This window comes from Phascolarctos cinereus, unplaced genomic scaffold (genome assembly GCF_003287225.1).
Source record: "Phascolarctos cinereus isolate Bilbo 61053 unplaced genomic scaffold, phaCin_HiC Scaffold_1;HRSCAF=81, whole genome shotgun sequence".
NCBI lineage: Eukaryota > Metazoa > Chordata > Mammalia > Diprotodontia > Phascolarctidae > Phascolarctos > Phascolarctos cinereus.
Genome location: NW_027555514.1, coordinates 81,525,634 through 81,542,249, shown reverse-complemented (window position 1 = coordinate 81,542,249; position 16,616 = coordinate 81,525,634). Strand labels below are relative to the sequence as shown.

Genomic DNA, 16,616 nt, shown 5'->3' with positions numbered 1-16,616 from the left:
TCTAAGGCTTGAACCGATGATGTGCTTTCCTTTGTCAGACCACAGTTATGGGCATCACATTTTAGGATGTAAATAGATAAGCCAAAGGGTATCCCAAGAAGAGCAACCAGGCTGATGAAGGCCCCCACTTCCATGCTATGTAAGGATCAATTAGAAGAATTGGAGATGTTTGGTCCAAAGAAGAGAAGACTTGGGGTGGGCAGGAGGAGGAACATAATCATTATCTTCAGGTATTTCATAGACTCTTATTTGGTAAAGATGAATTAGAGCTGTTCTGTTTGGTCTCAGAGTACAGAACCAGGAGCAATGGATGTGAAGGTTACAAAGGGACAAGTTTAGACTTGATGTGAGGGAACATTTCCTGACAATTATAGCTCTCCAAAAGTAGAATGGAATGCCCTCAGGAGATAAAAAGGCTCTCCGTCATTGTAGGTCCCCAAGCAAAGGCTAGATGACCATTTCGTGGGGTATGTTGTAGAGAAAACAAATTTGCAGTGGTAGGTTGAGCTTCTGTAAAATAGTAAATAGCTTCTATCTCCTTTTCTTTATCTTCTAACCCTTATTTTTAATAATGAATTTAATATTTCTATATTTCCTTAATTTCTGAAAATAGCTCTGTATTCAATCAAGTGTACTTCAGGAATATTTCACCACTAATTTAATTTAAGGCATTGTAACAAGATGCAGAATAACTTTATTAAAGCATAAGGAATTTTGATGCTTGATAAATTCTTAAGTTCTGTGCAGAGATGTGGTTTGAATTGATGTGAAAGTAGCTTTTAGATGCTTTAGGTTGTGAAATTGCTGATAAACTATCTGAAGTTTTTTGAATATGATTTATGATAAGAGCATAGTATTCTATAAAGGGATGTTCCACCTCTCCCTTAACGAGGAATAGGGAACACTTTTTAATCAGGAAAAATCATCGTTTTAGACTATTTCTTCATGTAATGTTGGTAAAAGGTAATTTCTAATGAGCTGAAAAAGATAAAGGGGGGAAATTCCTTGGTTAATATTTCCAAGTTAATATCCCATTTTCTTCTGCAATCATTTATTAAGAGCCTTTGTGCAAAGTGTTAGGGAATAGATCAAGAAACTACAATTAGTATTCCACTTTTAAGCTGTAGCTAGGCTCCTACATTGCCCAAGAAAATATTTTACTGAAGGATATTAATAGGAAGTCAGATTTGAGATATTACCTTGCTTATCTTTTTAAGTTACATATCAGCAAAGTATATGACAGAATATATACATATATATATAAATACATATTTATTTAATTTCAAGATATACTAGACCAAAGTATACATTATACCCACATGTTTATTAGTTATAATTAATAATTGTTATTTAGCCTGCTCGTAAGTATGGCTCTATGCATGCATTTTAATTATATTGATTCACACTTTGCCATCTTTTCCTAACATAAAACATTTAAGTAATAACAAGTGATTTTGGAGTTTTTTATAAGACATTTAAGTAATAACAAGTGATTTTGGAGTTTTTTTTAAGGTCTTTAGTTACCACTTGTACAAATAGAATAACTCGTTTTTGGTCTGGCTATTTTTAGGTTTAATACCAGGAGGAAAGATAAAGCTGGTACACAGCTCTACAATTCAGTTGAATAACAGGTAAGTCCCCTATATCATGTTTAATATGCTAAAAATAATATTTTTATCTTATTAGGCTCATTACCCTCCCTTAAAAGCAAGATAGAAATGAGATTTTGCATTTTAAAATGAATACATGATGAATTTTGGCAACCATTATATTATTTGTACTATGAAATGGTTCATTGGTAAGAAGCATATATGCTTAGAGAAATGTCTGATGGATCTATGACTTTGTTCCTTAGGTCAGGGACCTTTTTTGTATCGTGAAGCTGTTTGGCAGTTTGGTTAAGCCTATTAGACCCTTCTCAGAATAGTATTTTAATGTGTATAAAATGAAATACATAACACTGCAAATGGGACCAATTATATTCAAAGAATTATCAAAATATTAAGAAAACAAAGCAAAACAAAACTTCACAGACTGCACAAAACCAAACTTCCTTCTCTTAGGATACGGATGCTTTAACTTTTGTAGATCATTGTTATTTGATTTGTATTTTAAATCTATTTAAAATATGCCATGTCAAGAAGTCAAGGATCTGTGATTTTGTTACTGAGGGAATTCCTTCCACCAATGAAGAGTGCAACCTGTCTGTAATTTAGTACATGAGTCTTAGAAATTGCCCGAGGAGGGGCAGCTAGGTGGCGCAGTAGATAGAGCTCCATCCTTGGTGTCAAGAGGACCTGGGTTCAAATCTGGCCTCAGACACCTGACACTTACTAGCTGTGTGACCTTGGGCAAGTCACTGAACCTGATTGCCTTACCAAAAAGCAAAAAAAAAGAAAAAAAAGAAAAGAAATTGCCCAGAGAGGTTGCTTGATTTACCTGTGGTGACGCAGTGTCAGAAGAGAGATTTGAATCCAAGTCTTCCTGACTTGATATCTAGCACTCCACCATGCTGTGTGGCCTCAATTTAGATAATAGGATACCAAAGTTAAATTGTCCTTAAATAATTCAGTTTCTGGAAGCAGATGTAATATTTATGTGAAACTTTTTTATTAGTCTGGGAACTATTCCAGAAATAAAAATTCCTCCTTCTGTATGTATAAATCCTTCTTACTGTATGTAGCTAACTGAAAATTTGAGCAAATTTCATCAGAACTTTATCTTGTTTGTGGCATCTATTTCATGATATTATATCTTATAACAGTATCACTTAATAGTGTGAAAATAGGAATTAATTTTGATATCTTTATTGTGTTGATTATTCCCCCCCAAGCTTATCCCCATTACACAGAATTCTTGCTCATGGTTTTAGATATATACTATTTTATTATTTTTAGGAAAGCTCTATTTATTCCTATACCTTCTACTGTTTTTTTTTAACAGAAATGGGTGTTATATTTTGTCAAAAGCTTTTCTTGCATCTATTGAAATAACTATTTGATTTTTGTTGGTTTTGTTTTAACATGGTCAGTTATGTTCTTAGTATTCCTGATACAAACCAGCCCTAAATTTCTGGTATAAATCCAGATTGATCAGTGTTGATCTTTGTAATATGTTACTATAGTCTCCTTGCTAATATTTTATTAAAAAATGCTTTCATCAACATTCATTAGAGAAATTGACCTTCAGTTTTCTTTCTTTATTTTGATTCTCTCTGGCTTAGGAATCAAAACTATATTTGTGACATAGAAGGAATTTCATAGGGTCCCTTGTTTGCCTATTTTTCAAGGAGTTTATATAGTATTGGAATTTACTGTTCTTTAAATGTTTGGTAGAATGCACTTGTAAATCCATCTGGTCTTGGTTTGTCCAGAGAAAGAACTGGTAGAGTCTGAATGCAATTCAAAGCATACTTTTTTTACTTCATTTTTCTTGGGGTTTTGTTTTGGGTTTGTTTTTTTTTTTTGGTTTGTGTTTTCTTTTGCAACATGGCCAATAAGGAAATATATTTTGCATCATTGCGCATGTATGATCTATGTCAAATTGCTTATGTTCTCAAAGAGGGGAGAGGAGAGGGAGGGAGAAAATTTGAAACTCAAAATTTATAAAAATAAATTTTAAAATTGTTTTTGCATATAATTGGAAAAATATAAAAATTTTAAAAAGAGAAATGAGAACATTTGAAACAGCTTTTATGGGGAATGGGATAACAAATTGATTAGGGAGTAGTAGGATGATTTCCTTGTTGCATTGAAAGACCAGTTGAAATTAAAGCACATTAAAGCACATAAATTTGTAGTGCACCCAGCATTTGGTTCCAGGGACATTTAGTGACTTGCCCAAGGCCATACAATAGTAAATGTCAGAGGGAGGGTTTGAACGCAAGACTTCTGCCTCCAGAACAAGTGTTCTTTCGTATCTATGTTTTTATTTATTTATTTTTTTGTGAGGCAATTGAGGTTAAGTGACTTGCCCAGAGTCACACAGCTAGTGAGAGTGTCCTGTGTCTGAGGCCTGATCTGAATTCAGATCCTCCTGACTCCAGGGTTGGTGCTCTCTCCACTGTGCCTCCTAGCTGCCCCCTGTTCTTTCCTATCTAGTCCAACCTCTTTGACTTTACAGGTGAGGAAATTGAAGCTTAGTAATGTGAAGGGACTTACTTGAGATCATTTAGTTAGTTAGTGACATGGTAGGATCTAGATCCAGTCCCTTTGGGCTTGGGGATTAGAGTTCATTCATTCACATGCATTCATTCATCAGCCATTCATTCCGCCATTCATTGAATACTCACTTTATACCAGGCAATGTGTTAGATGCTGGGAATATAAAGACAAAAAAGAAATAGCCCTAGTACACGGTGCCTGCTTCTTCTACTATTTCTAAGTTGTTGTGTTGTCTTGTTTTTTTTTGAGAAAATGACATGGATTGTATTTGGATTTGTAAATTAACCAAAGAATAAGTCTTGGAATTTATTATTCTGCTTTGAATCAGATGAGTTTGGGTGATTCCTACAGAGAAATATTCAATTAATTGTTCCTGACCTAAGATGCTGTCCGTAGTTCATAGCATGTTTTTTGTTTGTTTTTTTGTTTTTGTTTTTTTTTTTTACTTTTGTCTGGTGCCCTTTCAGTTTTTCTCATTAGAGAGAAAACCACAGTTAAATGCTAGTCTTCCTTTCAAACATCTCTGACTCCTGTTATATGTTAAACAGGGAAGCCACGTGTGTGGCTTAGGGCCGTCTTCCAGTAGCTGCGTCCGTTAGCAGGTGAGATCAAGGCTGATGTGCATTTGAATGCAGTGGGCTGTTAGGGCACCACCAACCACTTTTATTTATCTTTTGTTTTATTCTCATAGCATTCATGTTGAAGGCAGGTGATATTTTTCCATTTTATAGGTTGAAAAATTGAGTTAGGAGCAGGTTAATTGATATGTTGAAGGTCATTATCACATAGTTTTACTTGGATCTGAACTCTTAACTCTTTCCCCAGTATTGTATCAGATAGCAGATAGGCTAATTTCTCCAATGGAAAATAAGCAGTTTCCTCTGTGTAATCTAACTATGAAGTAAATGCCTATGCCAAATATTTAATGCCATGTTAATGCTATTTACATATCCTTGAGGTTTTTAAAGACAAATTCTATTCACATTGTTTTTCTATTGCATTTTCTTAGCTTTCCCCCTAAAGTTAACACAAGTGTGAGGCCTATGCAGACACTGATTGTTAAGTTTTTACCTTCAGATCCTAATCGTTACATTATTGGTACAGACAGGGTAAGTAATATTCAAAATTTCCTTCTGTAAACTGATTCCTTTCATTTCCCAGGATTTTCCCAAAATGCCTTTAAAAATCATTCCATGTTTTCAGTGTGAGTCAGTAAATGATTTTTCCTCATAAATTTAATGTGCTCACTATTCCCAGAGTGGACCAGGGCTGGATGTATAGACCTAGAATTCATTTGAATAATTCAGGGGTGGGGAACCTGTGGCCTTGAGGCCTGGAATAGATGATCACTGGGGGCTGATGAGGTCAACAAGTGGAAAGCTTTAGAGAAAAAAGAGAAGGGTGCTGTAGCCACCACCCTCGTTTAGGGTCCTCATCACCTATTGCCTGTACTATTGCAAGAGCTTTCTAATTATTCTCCCTGACCCAAGTCTACTCATTCCAATCTATCCTCCACAGCTGCCAGAGTGATTTCCAAAAGTGCAGGTCTTACTACAGTGAACTCTCCTTTTACTACTAGGATAAATAAAAACTCTTTCTGGTGTTTTGAAGCTCTTCAAACCCTGACCCCATCCTACCTTTCCAGCCTTATTATACTTACTTTCCTCTAGCCTCGCTCTTTCTCATGGAGGACACCCTATCTATCACCTCTGCTTCTACTGTCTTCCATGCTTGGCATGCACTTCCACCTCATGTCTGCTTCTCAGAATCCTGTTGTACTTGAAGACTAACCTTAAACCCCATTTTCCACAGGAGGTCTTTCCTATTTTCCCTGCAGCTCTTAACTACCTCTCCGTTCCCCCCAAAAGTTATGTTATGTTATATTATATCTGTATTATATATGTGCATGTTGTCTTCCGTGTTAGAATCTAAGTGTCTTCAGATTGGGAATAATTTAACTTTTTTTAATCGCACAGTGCCTAATGCATAATAGTTTCTGATAAATGCATTTTGATTGAATGATTGGAATACATTCTGTCTACTTTAGATATCTGTTATCAATTTCTTCATATTAATAGGGTGTTATAAGTCATGGTGCAAGACATGATTCAAAAGTGTCGCCAAAACTGTTCAAACCTCAGCAACGTGAAGAAAGACCAGTGAAAGTTACTGTGATTGACTTTTCACCATTTGGAGAGCCAGTGTTTTTGGTATGAAAGTTTTTTTTTTAATGTATTCTTCCTATTTGATTTTATTTTCTGTTTGGGGAGCATGATGCTTGTGAAGATTTACTTGTAAAATTATTGCATATGCAAACATTATTCCTATTCTTTAAATAAATAGGATGTTAGTAACTTAGAGTTTTAGGAAGAACAGTGGGATTTTTTTTTAAATTAGTAACTTCTAAGTTAAAAAGCTAAGATCCTATGTTGGTACTTCATTGTGAGAGGGAGGAAGCCCTGAACTCTGAAAGGCTGTGGTAGGCCAGGGTCAGCTTTGACAGGCTTTACCAAGCTGCCAAGGGCCTGGAGTGTGTGCTGGGTGATTGTAAATCATATGCGTACCAGGCAAAAGGTGTTGTTGTCAGAAGGCTGGCTTTCAGACACTTAATTCTTTTTGGTTCATAAAAACCACCTCCCAAGGCTTGGACTGATAGAGGTTTACATTGGCAGATGAAATCACAGATCTTTATAGTTTTAAAGTACACTGTATAATTAAATGTACAAGGTTATGTTCTGTGAAATTTCCCCTTGATTATCTCTTGCAAAACAGTAAATTGCCTTTTGTCTCCTCCTCCTTTAGCTTTGCACTGCTTGTAATGTCTTAATTACATTTGTAGTTTAAACTAGCCTATTGAATTGAAATGAATAGCAGTCATGCTTTTCTGTATTCCTCCTGCCAATTTAGTCCTTTCCCCCAATTTTGCTGCTTGTTTACAAGAAACATGTACTAAGGAATATACAGATTGGTTGACTAGGATCTTTCTCCATCCTGGCATGAATCTATAATCACGGCAAGTAAGGTGTTCGTATATTAATAATGGTTTTTGCCCTTGGAGATAAAACAAATAAGTACCTCATTAAGTAAAGCCTTCCTTGTTCAGCACCTCTTTATGTGTGCCCCTCAAAATCTGAAGCCTGCAGTTTAGAAAATTTCATAGATCATGTGTCCAAGGAGAATAATCGAAAAGGTATTTATAATTATGGTTTTCTAGTACTCTTGTTCCAGTTTAATCAAAATATGAATTGTTAATAATAATATTATTCTCTTTTTCAATTAAATTCAGGTTTATGTCATTATTGCTATTGTTATTACTACTAGGGTAGAACAACCTAGGCTCAGTAGGAAAAAATCAGAGCTAATTTTTTTTCTTTTGCTCGAAGAAGTGTCCTAATTTTATTCATAATTACCTGTCAGTGTATGTGGCAAGACATATTCTGCAAAGGTTATAAATTTAAAAAAACACAACTCACTCCAAAAAACACTAAGAAAAAGCAATGAGATTTTCTTTGGAGATTACATGAGAACTATAGTGGTGTTAAAACAGTTTTTGTTCAACCTTAGCTGTTAAATGATAAATGAGATCACCAATCTGCTTCAGTTTTTGAATTAAAATTAAAATTGTTGTTGAATTGTTGAATTTCTAAATTTTGTCAATATTCAATAGCTTAGCTTTTCTGAATTTTTGCCTCTTGTTTTCTAAATGTTAGATATGTATGTAAATTTGGTTTTAGCCATTGCATATATTCTCCCTTGGGAAATGACTTTTTGAAAATAAAATGAATGAAATCAATTGCACATTTTTTCAGGCAGCATTTAATTCATGTTATGGTGGCCAAAAGAAGTCATAACTCCTCAGTTTAGGCTATTATTTTGAAGCGTGAGGGTTGATAAATTAGTGGGTTTTGCTTCTTTGAAGATTTTCACCTAGGTCATATAAGTAGCAAATGGGTAGAACAGATGTATAATACTATAAAAATAGTTGGCTATTCTTTTGTATCTAAAGGCAACTTTGGTAGCCTATATGTTAGTAGCTGATATTTCAACTTTCATTAATAATTAACATCTATTTTAACTGTGGAATTTATCATACCTCTCAGAAGTATCATTTTATTGAGTTGTTTATTTTTGGTTAGCCTATTTATGTTTTTCTTTCTGTGTTACAGGCTGGCTGTTCAGATGGAAGCATTAGATTACATCAGCTAAATTCTGAATGTCCAATTTGTCAGTGGAATAACAGTACCAATGGCCAGGCAATTATCGCCTTAAAGTGGACACAGACAAGACCTGCTGTGTTTTTGGTCCAGGATGACATATCCAACATTTACATTTGGGATCTATTAGAAAATGATCTGGGACCTGTCGCCAAACAACTTATCTCTCCAGATAAGTAAGTCAGATAAAATTTGTAATGAACTGTCAGAAGCATTTCTTTGCATAAGGTCTTTGATGGTCAGTCTGTGAGCCTTTGATTTTTCCTTCTGTTTTTCAGTTGATATTTGAGACCACTAGGCTACATCAGAATGTTATGGATTCTGAAAGACTGCCTATATTTACTTATATGTCATACCCTACAACTTTCTTCTTCCTCTTTTAAAAATTAATTATTGTTCATATTTGGTTAAATTCAGGTTATTTGGATATTAGACTTATACTTAATACCCAAGAATTGAAATAGGTGCACCTGAGAGCAAAATCAGTTTAAGAACATAAATTAAATTTCAGCTTTTGAGGAATTTATAAGCATATGTTGTTCCCTAGTTATTTGGTGAATGTGGGATTTAGAGGCAGAGACCCACCAGACTTGTCTGGTTATTCCATAGTCTGAATAGCTTCCTTTATATAGGTTCCTTGGATAAAGGGATTCAAGGTAAAAACAAAAAAGATAAAGAATCTGAGGAGACACAAGAGCATCATTTGTGAGGCTGGAGTGGGGGCACAAGATGTACACAAAAAAGGAAATACAAGGTAACTTGAGGATGGAGTGAACATGGACACTGAGGGCAGTCAGGAAGAGCTTCACAAAAGAGGGGGTACCAGAGGTGAGCCCTAAGAGAAGCACCGAATTCTCAAAGGTAAAGGGGAGGAGGTAGTGTACACAAGGTGTAAGAAATGGGGAAAATCCCAGAAATAGGAGAGGGTATGTTGAATGAAAGGAAAGGCAAGTTTGGGCTGGAACACCAAGTAGGGGAAGGAAAAATATGAAATGTCTGGAAAGGCAAGTTGTAGCCAGATTGTAAAGAGCTTTAAATGGAAGGCTGAGGAACTTGTATTTGATCCTAAAGGCAAGAGGAGTCATTGAAAATGTTTAGTAGAATAGTGACATGGGCAGACCTGTACCTTAGGGATCCTAATATAACAGTTGTGCGGAAGATGGATTGGAGAAGGGACAGAATGGAAATAGAGAAACCAATTAGGAGGCTGTTCTATTGAGAGATGATGAGGGCCTGAAATAGGGTAGAGACATGATTGTCCGAACGGGGAAAAAGAGATGCAAAAAAGGCAGTAGCTTGAGATGGGGTAGCATGGTTAAATGAACATTTATTAAATATGGGGGAGATCTGGACATGTTTATAGGCATCAGGGAAGGAGTCAGTAGATAAGATTAGAGGTATGAGAAAAGGAAAATGGTTAAAGACAAAATCTCCTAGAAGAGAAGGTTGGGGATCCAAGGCACAGCGTCTCCTGTTCCATAGAGACTGGCATAAAGGAGGAAAGACTTAGGGAATGACATAGAAGGGCTCGGTCATATTGAATAGACTCTGTTTTCTTAGTAAAATAGATGTGTAAAGAGGAGGAGAGTGAAGGTGTTGGCAAAGGGGCCTTGAGAAACGAAGAGAAGGTTGGGAACGGCCACTGTGGGAAATATGATAGAGTCAGGCAACGTCTACCAAGCTAAATTGTTCACCTTTGTTCACATGTGTCTTGTTCTTTATTTCTTGTGTGCCTTTTCTAATACTACTTATTACTCATGCAATTCCACCCCACCCTTTCAACCTATTGACATCTTTCAAGCTGTAGCTAAGTGTTCTTCGAGAATGAAAGAACAGACAGCAACTTCTGTGAGTAGAGAAGGAGCGTCCCACTAGGGACCAAACTTCCAGTTGGGCAACCTGGTTTTCTTTCCTTCCTTCTTTCTTTCTTTCTTTCTTTCTTTCTTTCTTTCTTTCTTTCTTTCTTTCTTTCTTTCTTTCTTTCTTTCTTTCTTTCTTTTTTCTTTCTTTCTTCCTTCTTTCTTTCTTTCTTCCTTCTTTTCTTTCTCTTTCTTTCTTCTTTCTTTCTTTCTTTCTTTCTTTCTTTCTTTCTTTCTTTCTTTCTTCTTTCTTTCTTCCTTCCTTCCTTCCTTCCTCTTCCTTCCTTCCTTCTTTCTTTCTTTCTTTCTTTCTTTCTTTCTTTCTTTCTTTCTTTCTTTCTTTCTTTCTTTCTTTCTGTCTTTCTTTCTTTCTGTCTTTCTTTTTTTCTTCTTTCTTTCTTTCTGTCTTCCTTCTTTCCTTTCTTTCCTTTTTTTTTCTTTCTTTTCTTTCTTCTCTATCCACATAGGGTATTACATCCTTACCTGCCAGTGCTCTGCTCAAAGGAAATGTAAATTTTAATCTCTAAACCTTTTTTTATTTTGTTTTGTTTTGTCTCGAAGACCAGCCTTAACTCCACTCTGGTCCTAGACCTGCTTGGTCACTATTTGAGCCTTGTTTGACTCAGAATGAATGTAAATAACAATTGTTTCTGTTTTGGCCAGAAACCCTGAGGGTCTTCCCCTCCCAGATCTATTTTTTTTTAGAGGCCATTCTTTGCCTCATTTTTAAAAATTAAGCCTTAATCACTGAATGGGCGCTGCCTCAGTCAAACTGAGGCCTGTTAAAGACCTTACCTTGAAAAAGCCAAGGTCCCCCACTGCATCCTGGGCCATCTCCAGTTGTCCTGATCCATATCTGGCCACTGGACCCAGATGGCTCCAGAAGAGAAAGTGAGACTTTGCACAGCCTTCCCTCACTTAAATCTAGTTCACTTGCATGTCATATTATCACCTCCTTGGTGTCATGGTCCTCTCTGAGAATGAAGGACAGACAGCAGCAACAGAAAGTCTTCTGCCTGAAAACCTATAGCCTTTGATTTGCACTATATTTGTATAACTCACAGCATCATAGGATCATAGATGTGGAGCTGGAAGGAGCCTTAGAGTCCATCGATTATAGGTATAGATTATAACTCTTCCTTCGGGGCAGAGACTAAGTCTATCCTACTTGTTCAATTTAGCAAGCATTTATTAGCATCTCGTATTTTCAAGGCACCAAAACACATGCTGAAACAAAACTGCTTCTGCTCCCAGGCATTATATATGGGAATATACAATATACACATCTCTAAGATTATATGTGCTAAATTAAGAAGGGAGAAAGGTTTAGCCACTGGAAAAGCTTCACCAAGTCAAAGGCAACAGAGCTGTAAAATGCAGGAAATTGAAGGGCATTTTCATTCTAAGCTAATTCATTTCTGGTTAGGCTAATCTTGGGCGAGTAAATCAGTTACCTTTGGTTTACTTTTCTCATCTGTAGAACATAGGGAAGAATAAAGGGAATTGCTGTGTTCTCTCCATGCCCACACAGGTTGGGCCATCTTCCTTTAGCCCTTCTCTCACACCACTTTTCTCTAACAATGCTAGAAGGAAGGAGGAGGGATTTCAGAGCTGTCCAGAAATCTTATACCTTTTCATGCAATTTTCAGGTTTTCAAACGAGTAACTCCTGTGCCAGGGAGTACTTTGTCTAGGTTGGTGGATCTGTTCCTTTGAATATTATTTTTCTTTTTAATATACAAACCTGCCTTTTGATATGAAGGAATACAGAAACCAATTTGCGTAATGCAAATTTACATAAAGCAAAAACTAGTTTATGGAGTTCATCTGTAAAACTGTTTTTATCCTTGCATAATGGGTAATGAAACATCTTCTATAAACATGTAATTTTATAGTGATGCATTATGTCTGAACCTGCATTATTTAGTTTTAAATCATTACTTATTTTTATTTGAGGTAGATTTTTCAAGGTTATGTGCGAGGTATAGTAGAAAGAGGTATGGCCTGAATTTGGGTCCGATGAATGCTGGTTTGATTTCTGGCTCTGCCACTTACTACCTGAGATGCTTCCTTTCTCGGGGCCTGTGGTTCCTGATATATAGAATCAGGGGAGTTGACCTCCAAGGTCCCTTCAGCTCCAAATCTGTGATCCTATGAGTTAAAGAAATGGCAGAAGGGATAAGGAGTATCCATGCCAAACACAATTTATACTTGTGAGTGGAGGCAGGAGATAGAGGGGGGAACAGATAGTAATCCAGGTTGGTAGGAATGTATCAACAACAATAATAACAGCAGCTAAAATAATAGTTAACATTTAGATAGTGCTTACTAGATTCCAGGCACTGTGGTAAGCACTTTACTAATATGATCTAATTTGATCCTCACAACAGTCCTGTTAGTATTATTATTATTATTATCCCCATTTTACAGTTAAGGAAATTGGGGCAAACAGAAGTCAAGTGACTTGACCAAGGTCAAACAACCAGTGAGTGTCTTAGGCAATTGAACCTTTATTTGAACCTAGAGGTGATAGAAAGCCACTGGAGTTTATTCAGAGAGAGGTGACATGATAGGACCTGTGCTTTAGGAAAATAATTTTGACAGCTAAGTGTGGGATGAACTGGAGTGGGGAGAGACTTGTGGCAGGCAGATTGACCAGCAGTCTGTTGCAATAGTCCAGGCATGAGGAGATGAAAACCTGCACCAGGGTCATGGACTTATCAGAGGAGAGAAGGGGGCTTATTTGAGAGCTGTTACAAAGGCAGAGTCGACAAGCTTTAGCAATAGATTGGATATGGGGATCCAGGTGAGAGAGAGACAGAAATTGAGGATGACAGCTAGATTGAAAGTCTGGGGGACTGGAAGGATGGTGGTGCATTCAAAAGTAGTAGGGAAGTTTGGAAAAGGGGCAGTGTTTTGGGGGAAAGATGAGTCCAGTTTTGAACATGTTGAGTTTAAGACATCTAGAAGACATGCAGTTCAAGAATGTCCAATAAGCAGTTGGACATTTGAGCAGAGAGGTTAGAGTTAGATGAATAGGTTTGAAAATTGTCATCATAACATGATAATTGAATCCAAGGGAGCTGATGCGATCATCAAGCAAAGTAATACAAAGGGCGAAGAGGACCCAGTACAGGACTCTGTGGGACATCCATGATTAACAGGCATGACGTCGAAGCAGATCCAGCGAAGGAGACTGAGAAAGGGGAGGAATGCTCAGTAAGGCTGGATAGATTATGGGGAGCACTAAATGTCAGGCTAGAGAGATTGTATTTTATTGTAGAGACAACAGGGAGCCGCTGAGTATATTTGAGGAGGGGAATGATTTGGTCAGACCTTATTTAACCTCAGGATGGCAGTTTTGGCAGTTGGATGAATGAGAGCATGCATTGGAAAGAGGAGACACTGGAAATAGGGAAATCAGTGAGGAAGCCATTGCAGTAATCAAGGTGAAAAATCACCACCAGAGTAGTGGTTGTGGGAATGGAGAGAATGGGAGAAATGCTATGAAAGTGGAATCAACTGGATCTGGCATCTATGATTAGATAATGTGTGTCTGGAGATGAGGTGAGGAGTCATAAGATCAGAGCAGCATAGATTTAGAGCTTCATTTTACAGATGAGGAAACCAAGGCCCAAAGAGGATGCATGACTTGCCCAAGGTCGCAGGAACTAATGAGTATTTGGACCAGGCTTTTTGATTCCAGATTCATTATTCTACTCCTGTGTTGTGAATCTGGCAGGTTTATAGTACCCTCAGCAAAAATATAGATGTGAGGAGGAGATGAATGTTTGGTTGGTGGTGGTGGCAGAGCAGCTGAATTGCTGTTTTCACATGTTAAATCTGAAGTACTAATAGAATAGCCAGATGACAGTTAGAGATATGGGATTAGAGTTCTTTGTAGCTCCTCAAAATAATCACTTCAGTAAACACTTGACTAAATTATTGAATGGATGAATTAATGGTTTCCAGCCCCTGGGATGGTTTCCTAATGGAATACAACCAAATTGCTCCCATTTCTCAGAAGCCTGGAAATTCAGAGAGACTCACCTAGCATATAATTTCTTCCAGGTTGGCAACAGAATGTAATACTGTGAACACTAGTCCCTTCCTAATTGGTTATTCTTCTCAGTCTTTCCCCAGTACAGTACATCTTCCACTCTGCTTCCAGAATGATTTCCCAAAAGCACATGTCTAAACACACCCCGACCTCCTTTTCCAGCTTTATCCCACTGCGCTTTCATGTTTTCTCACACAGAACATTCCATTTCCTCTCCCTTTTCCTTTGCACTGGCTGACCCCAGGCCTAGAGTATTCTCCTTTCTCATGTGAACCTCTTAGTGTCCCTTATTTCCTGCAAAATTCAGCTCCAGCTGCACTTGCTACATGATGCCTTTCCTTCTTCCTCCCCAGACTACCTTGTATTTATTTTGTATGTATTTATATGTACATATCATTTCCCCCAATAAACTGTAAGCTCTTTGAGGACCAAGGACCATTTCATTTTTACCTACTTTGTAACCCCAGCACCTAGTGCGATGCCTAGCACATAGTAGGTGCTTAGTAAATGCTTGATTTAGTGATTGATTATACCCTTTATTGGTCTGAGAGCTGACCATCGAGCACTCATTCTTACCGGCTTGAACATTAATCCAGAGTTGTTGGGTTTTTTGAATTTTCTGTTTTGCTCCTTGGTTTGGAGGTCAGAAAGCTATCTCGGAAATGGAAAAGAAAACAAACAAGGGGTATTGTGTGTCTCCTCATAATTGATCTGGCTGCAAATAAATGCTTTCTTTTTTAGGCTCGTAACTACAACAGTCATGGGTGATCCAGAAAAGACAAACAGATTCCTTGGTCTGGCACTGGCCAGAACATCTGGGATGATTGAAATTCAGTACCTGAAGAAGAAATGGACGTCACCCAAGAAAGAAGAGCAAAAGAGACTGCGTTTGCTTTTGCAGGAAGCCCTCTAGAAACAGAAAAATAGTTTCCTAAGAGATTCATAAAAAATGAACATTACCCAGAGAATTTTCATTCAATGATTAAAACTGCATTAGGTGTTATTAAGAGGTGTATACTTTAATAGCTACTACATCTATGTGCATGTATATTTCTGTATATAGTATATATATTCTATATATAATTAATTTTACTATTGACTTCAGTGTTTCCACTAAAATCAATATTTTTAAACAGGAAAAGAAGTGATACTTTCATATCTATTGAACTGAAAAGGAAATATACATTATGGGCACTCCAAATGTATTGTTTATGGAGGATCTTTGTATATATATTTTTCAGAATAGCTCTAAAATGCGATCATCAGATTCATTACTGTCTTTTAAATCACCCACCAGGAAATGAATTTTAATGGACTGTTTTCTTATTCACACAAAAATATCTATGCCTGTCCAAGTTAAAAGCAGTTCCAGTGTTGAACATTTCTTTGCTAGTTGTTTTTTTCTCAAAAACTCCTTCTGCCTCATTTTTGGGCACCATTTTTAGCAACATTTATCCAGTCTTGTAATATTAAATACCCTGTTAAAAAGATAATTTAAAGTCAAGAAAACCTGGAAGTGATAGACTTTTCCAATATTAGAACTGGAAGAAAGGAGTTTAGAGATTATGTAGTTTAATTCTTTCACTTGACAGATGAGGGAATAGGCCCAGCAAGGCTTGCTTAAGCTTATGTAATCAACCAAGTAGAATCCTGATTCTCAGCCCATTGCTTCTTCTATTACATCAGGCTGACAATTCACACGAACAAGTGGACAGGTAGGAGCATTTTTTTTCCCTTCGCGGGTTGTCGAAAAGGTCCATATGGCCCATTAGAGACATTGAAACTTTTGTTTCCGTGAAGAATAATTCAATTCAACAAGCCAAGTAGATAAAAATCTACTCCAGAGACAATTCACATGGGAGGTATCATTATTAGTACCATGCTTGACAAGATGTAGCCAGAGAATCATCTGTTTAGAATGGAACCTTGCAATCATCAAGTCCAACTCTTTTCCTGAATTCAGAAATCCTTTCTACAACTCTGACATGGTCTTCCATTTTCTCCCTAAATATTTTCAGTGATGACTAGACTAGCTCCTCCCTTCATAAGAGTTTTGTTATTGTATCACTCAAAATATTAGAATAAAAGTTCTTTTGTTACATTGAACTAAACATCTACCTTACTCTACTGCATCATGAACCCATTGTCCTCTGTAGCTTTTTAAATATTTGAAAACACCTACCGTACATCTTTTAAGTCTTCCCTTCTCTAAACACCACAGTTTCTTCTTTCATTATTTGTGCAGCGTGGTTTCCGTATCATTCATGACTCTAGTTACTCTTCCTTGGACACAATGTAGGTTGTTAGTTCTTCTCTAAGAT

General features: G+C 36.8%; 1 protein-coding gene across 1 annotated transcript in view; it reads left to right on the top strand.

The window, feature by feature from the left end:
• Positions 1 to 16,394, top strand: part of DYNC2I1 (dynein 2 intermediate chain 1) — an 84,107-nt gene extending 67,713 nt beyond the window's left edge. The window contains 5 exon segments of the mRNA XM_020990347.2: positions 1,571 to 1,631; positions 5,173 to 5,272; positions 6,242 to 6,373; positions 8,330 to 8,553; positions 15,037 to 16,394. Of these exon segments, the coding sequence (XP_020846006.1) occupies positions 1,571 to 1,631; positions 5,173 to 5,272; positions 6,242 to 6,373; positions 8,330 to 8,553; positions 15,037 to 15,208 (689 nt within the window). The 3' untranslated portion in view covers positions 15,209 to 16,394.
• The last annotated feature ends 222 nt before the right edge of the window (positions 16,395 to 16,616 follow it).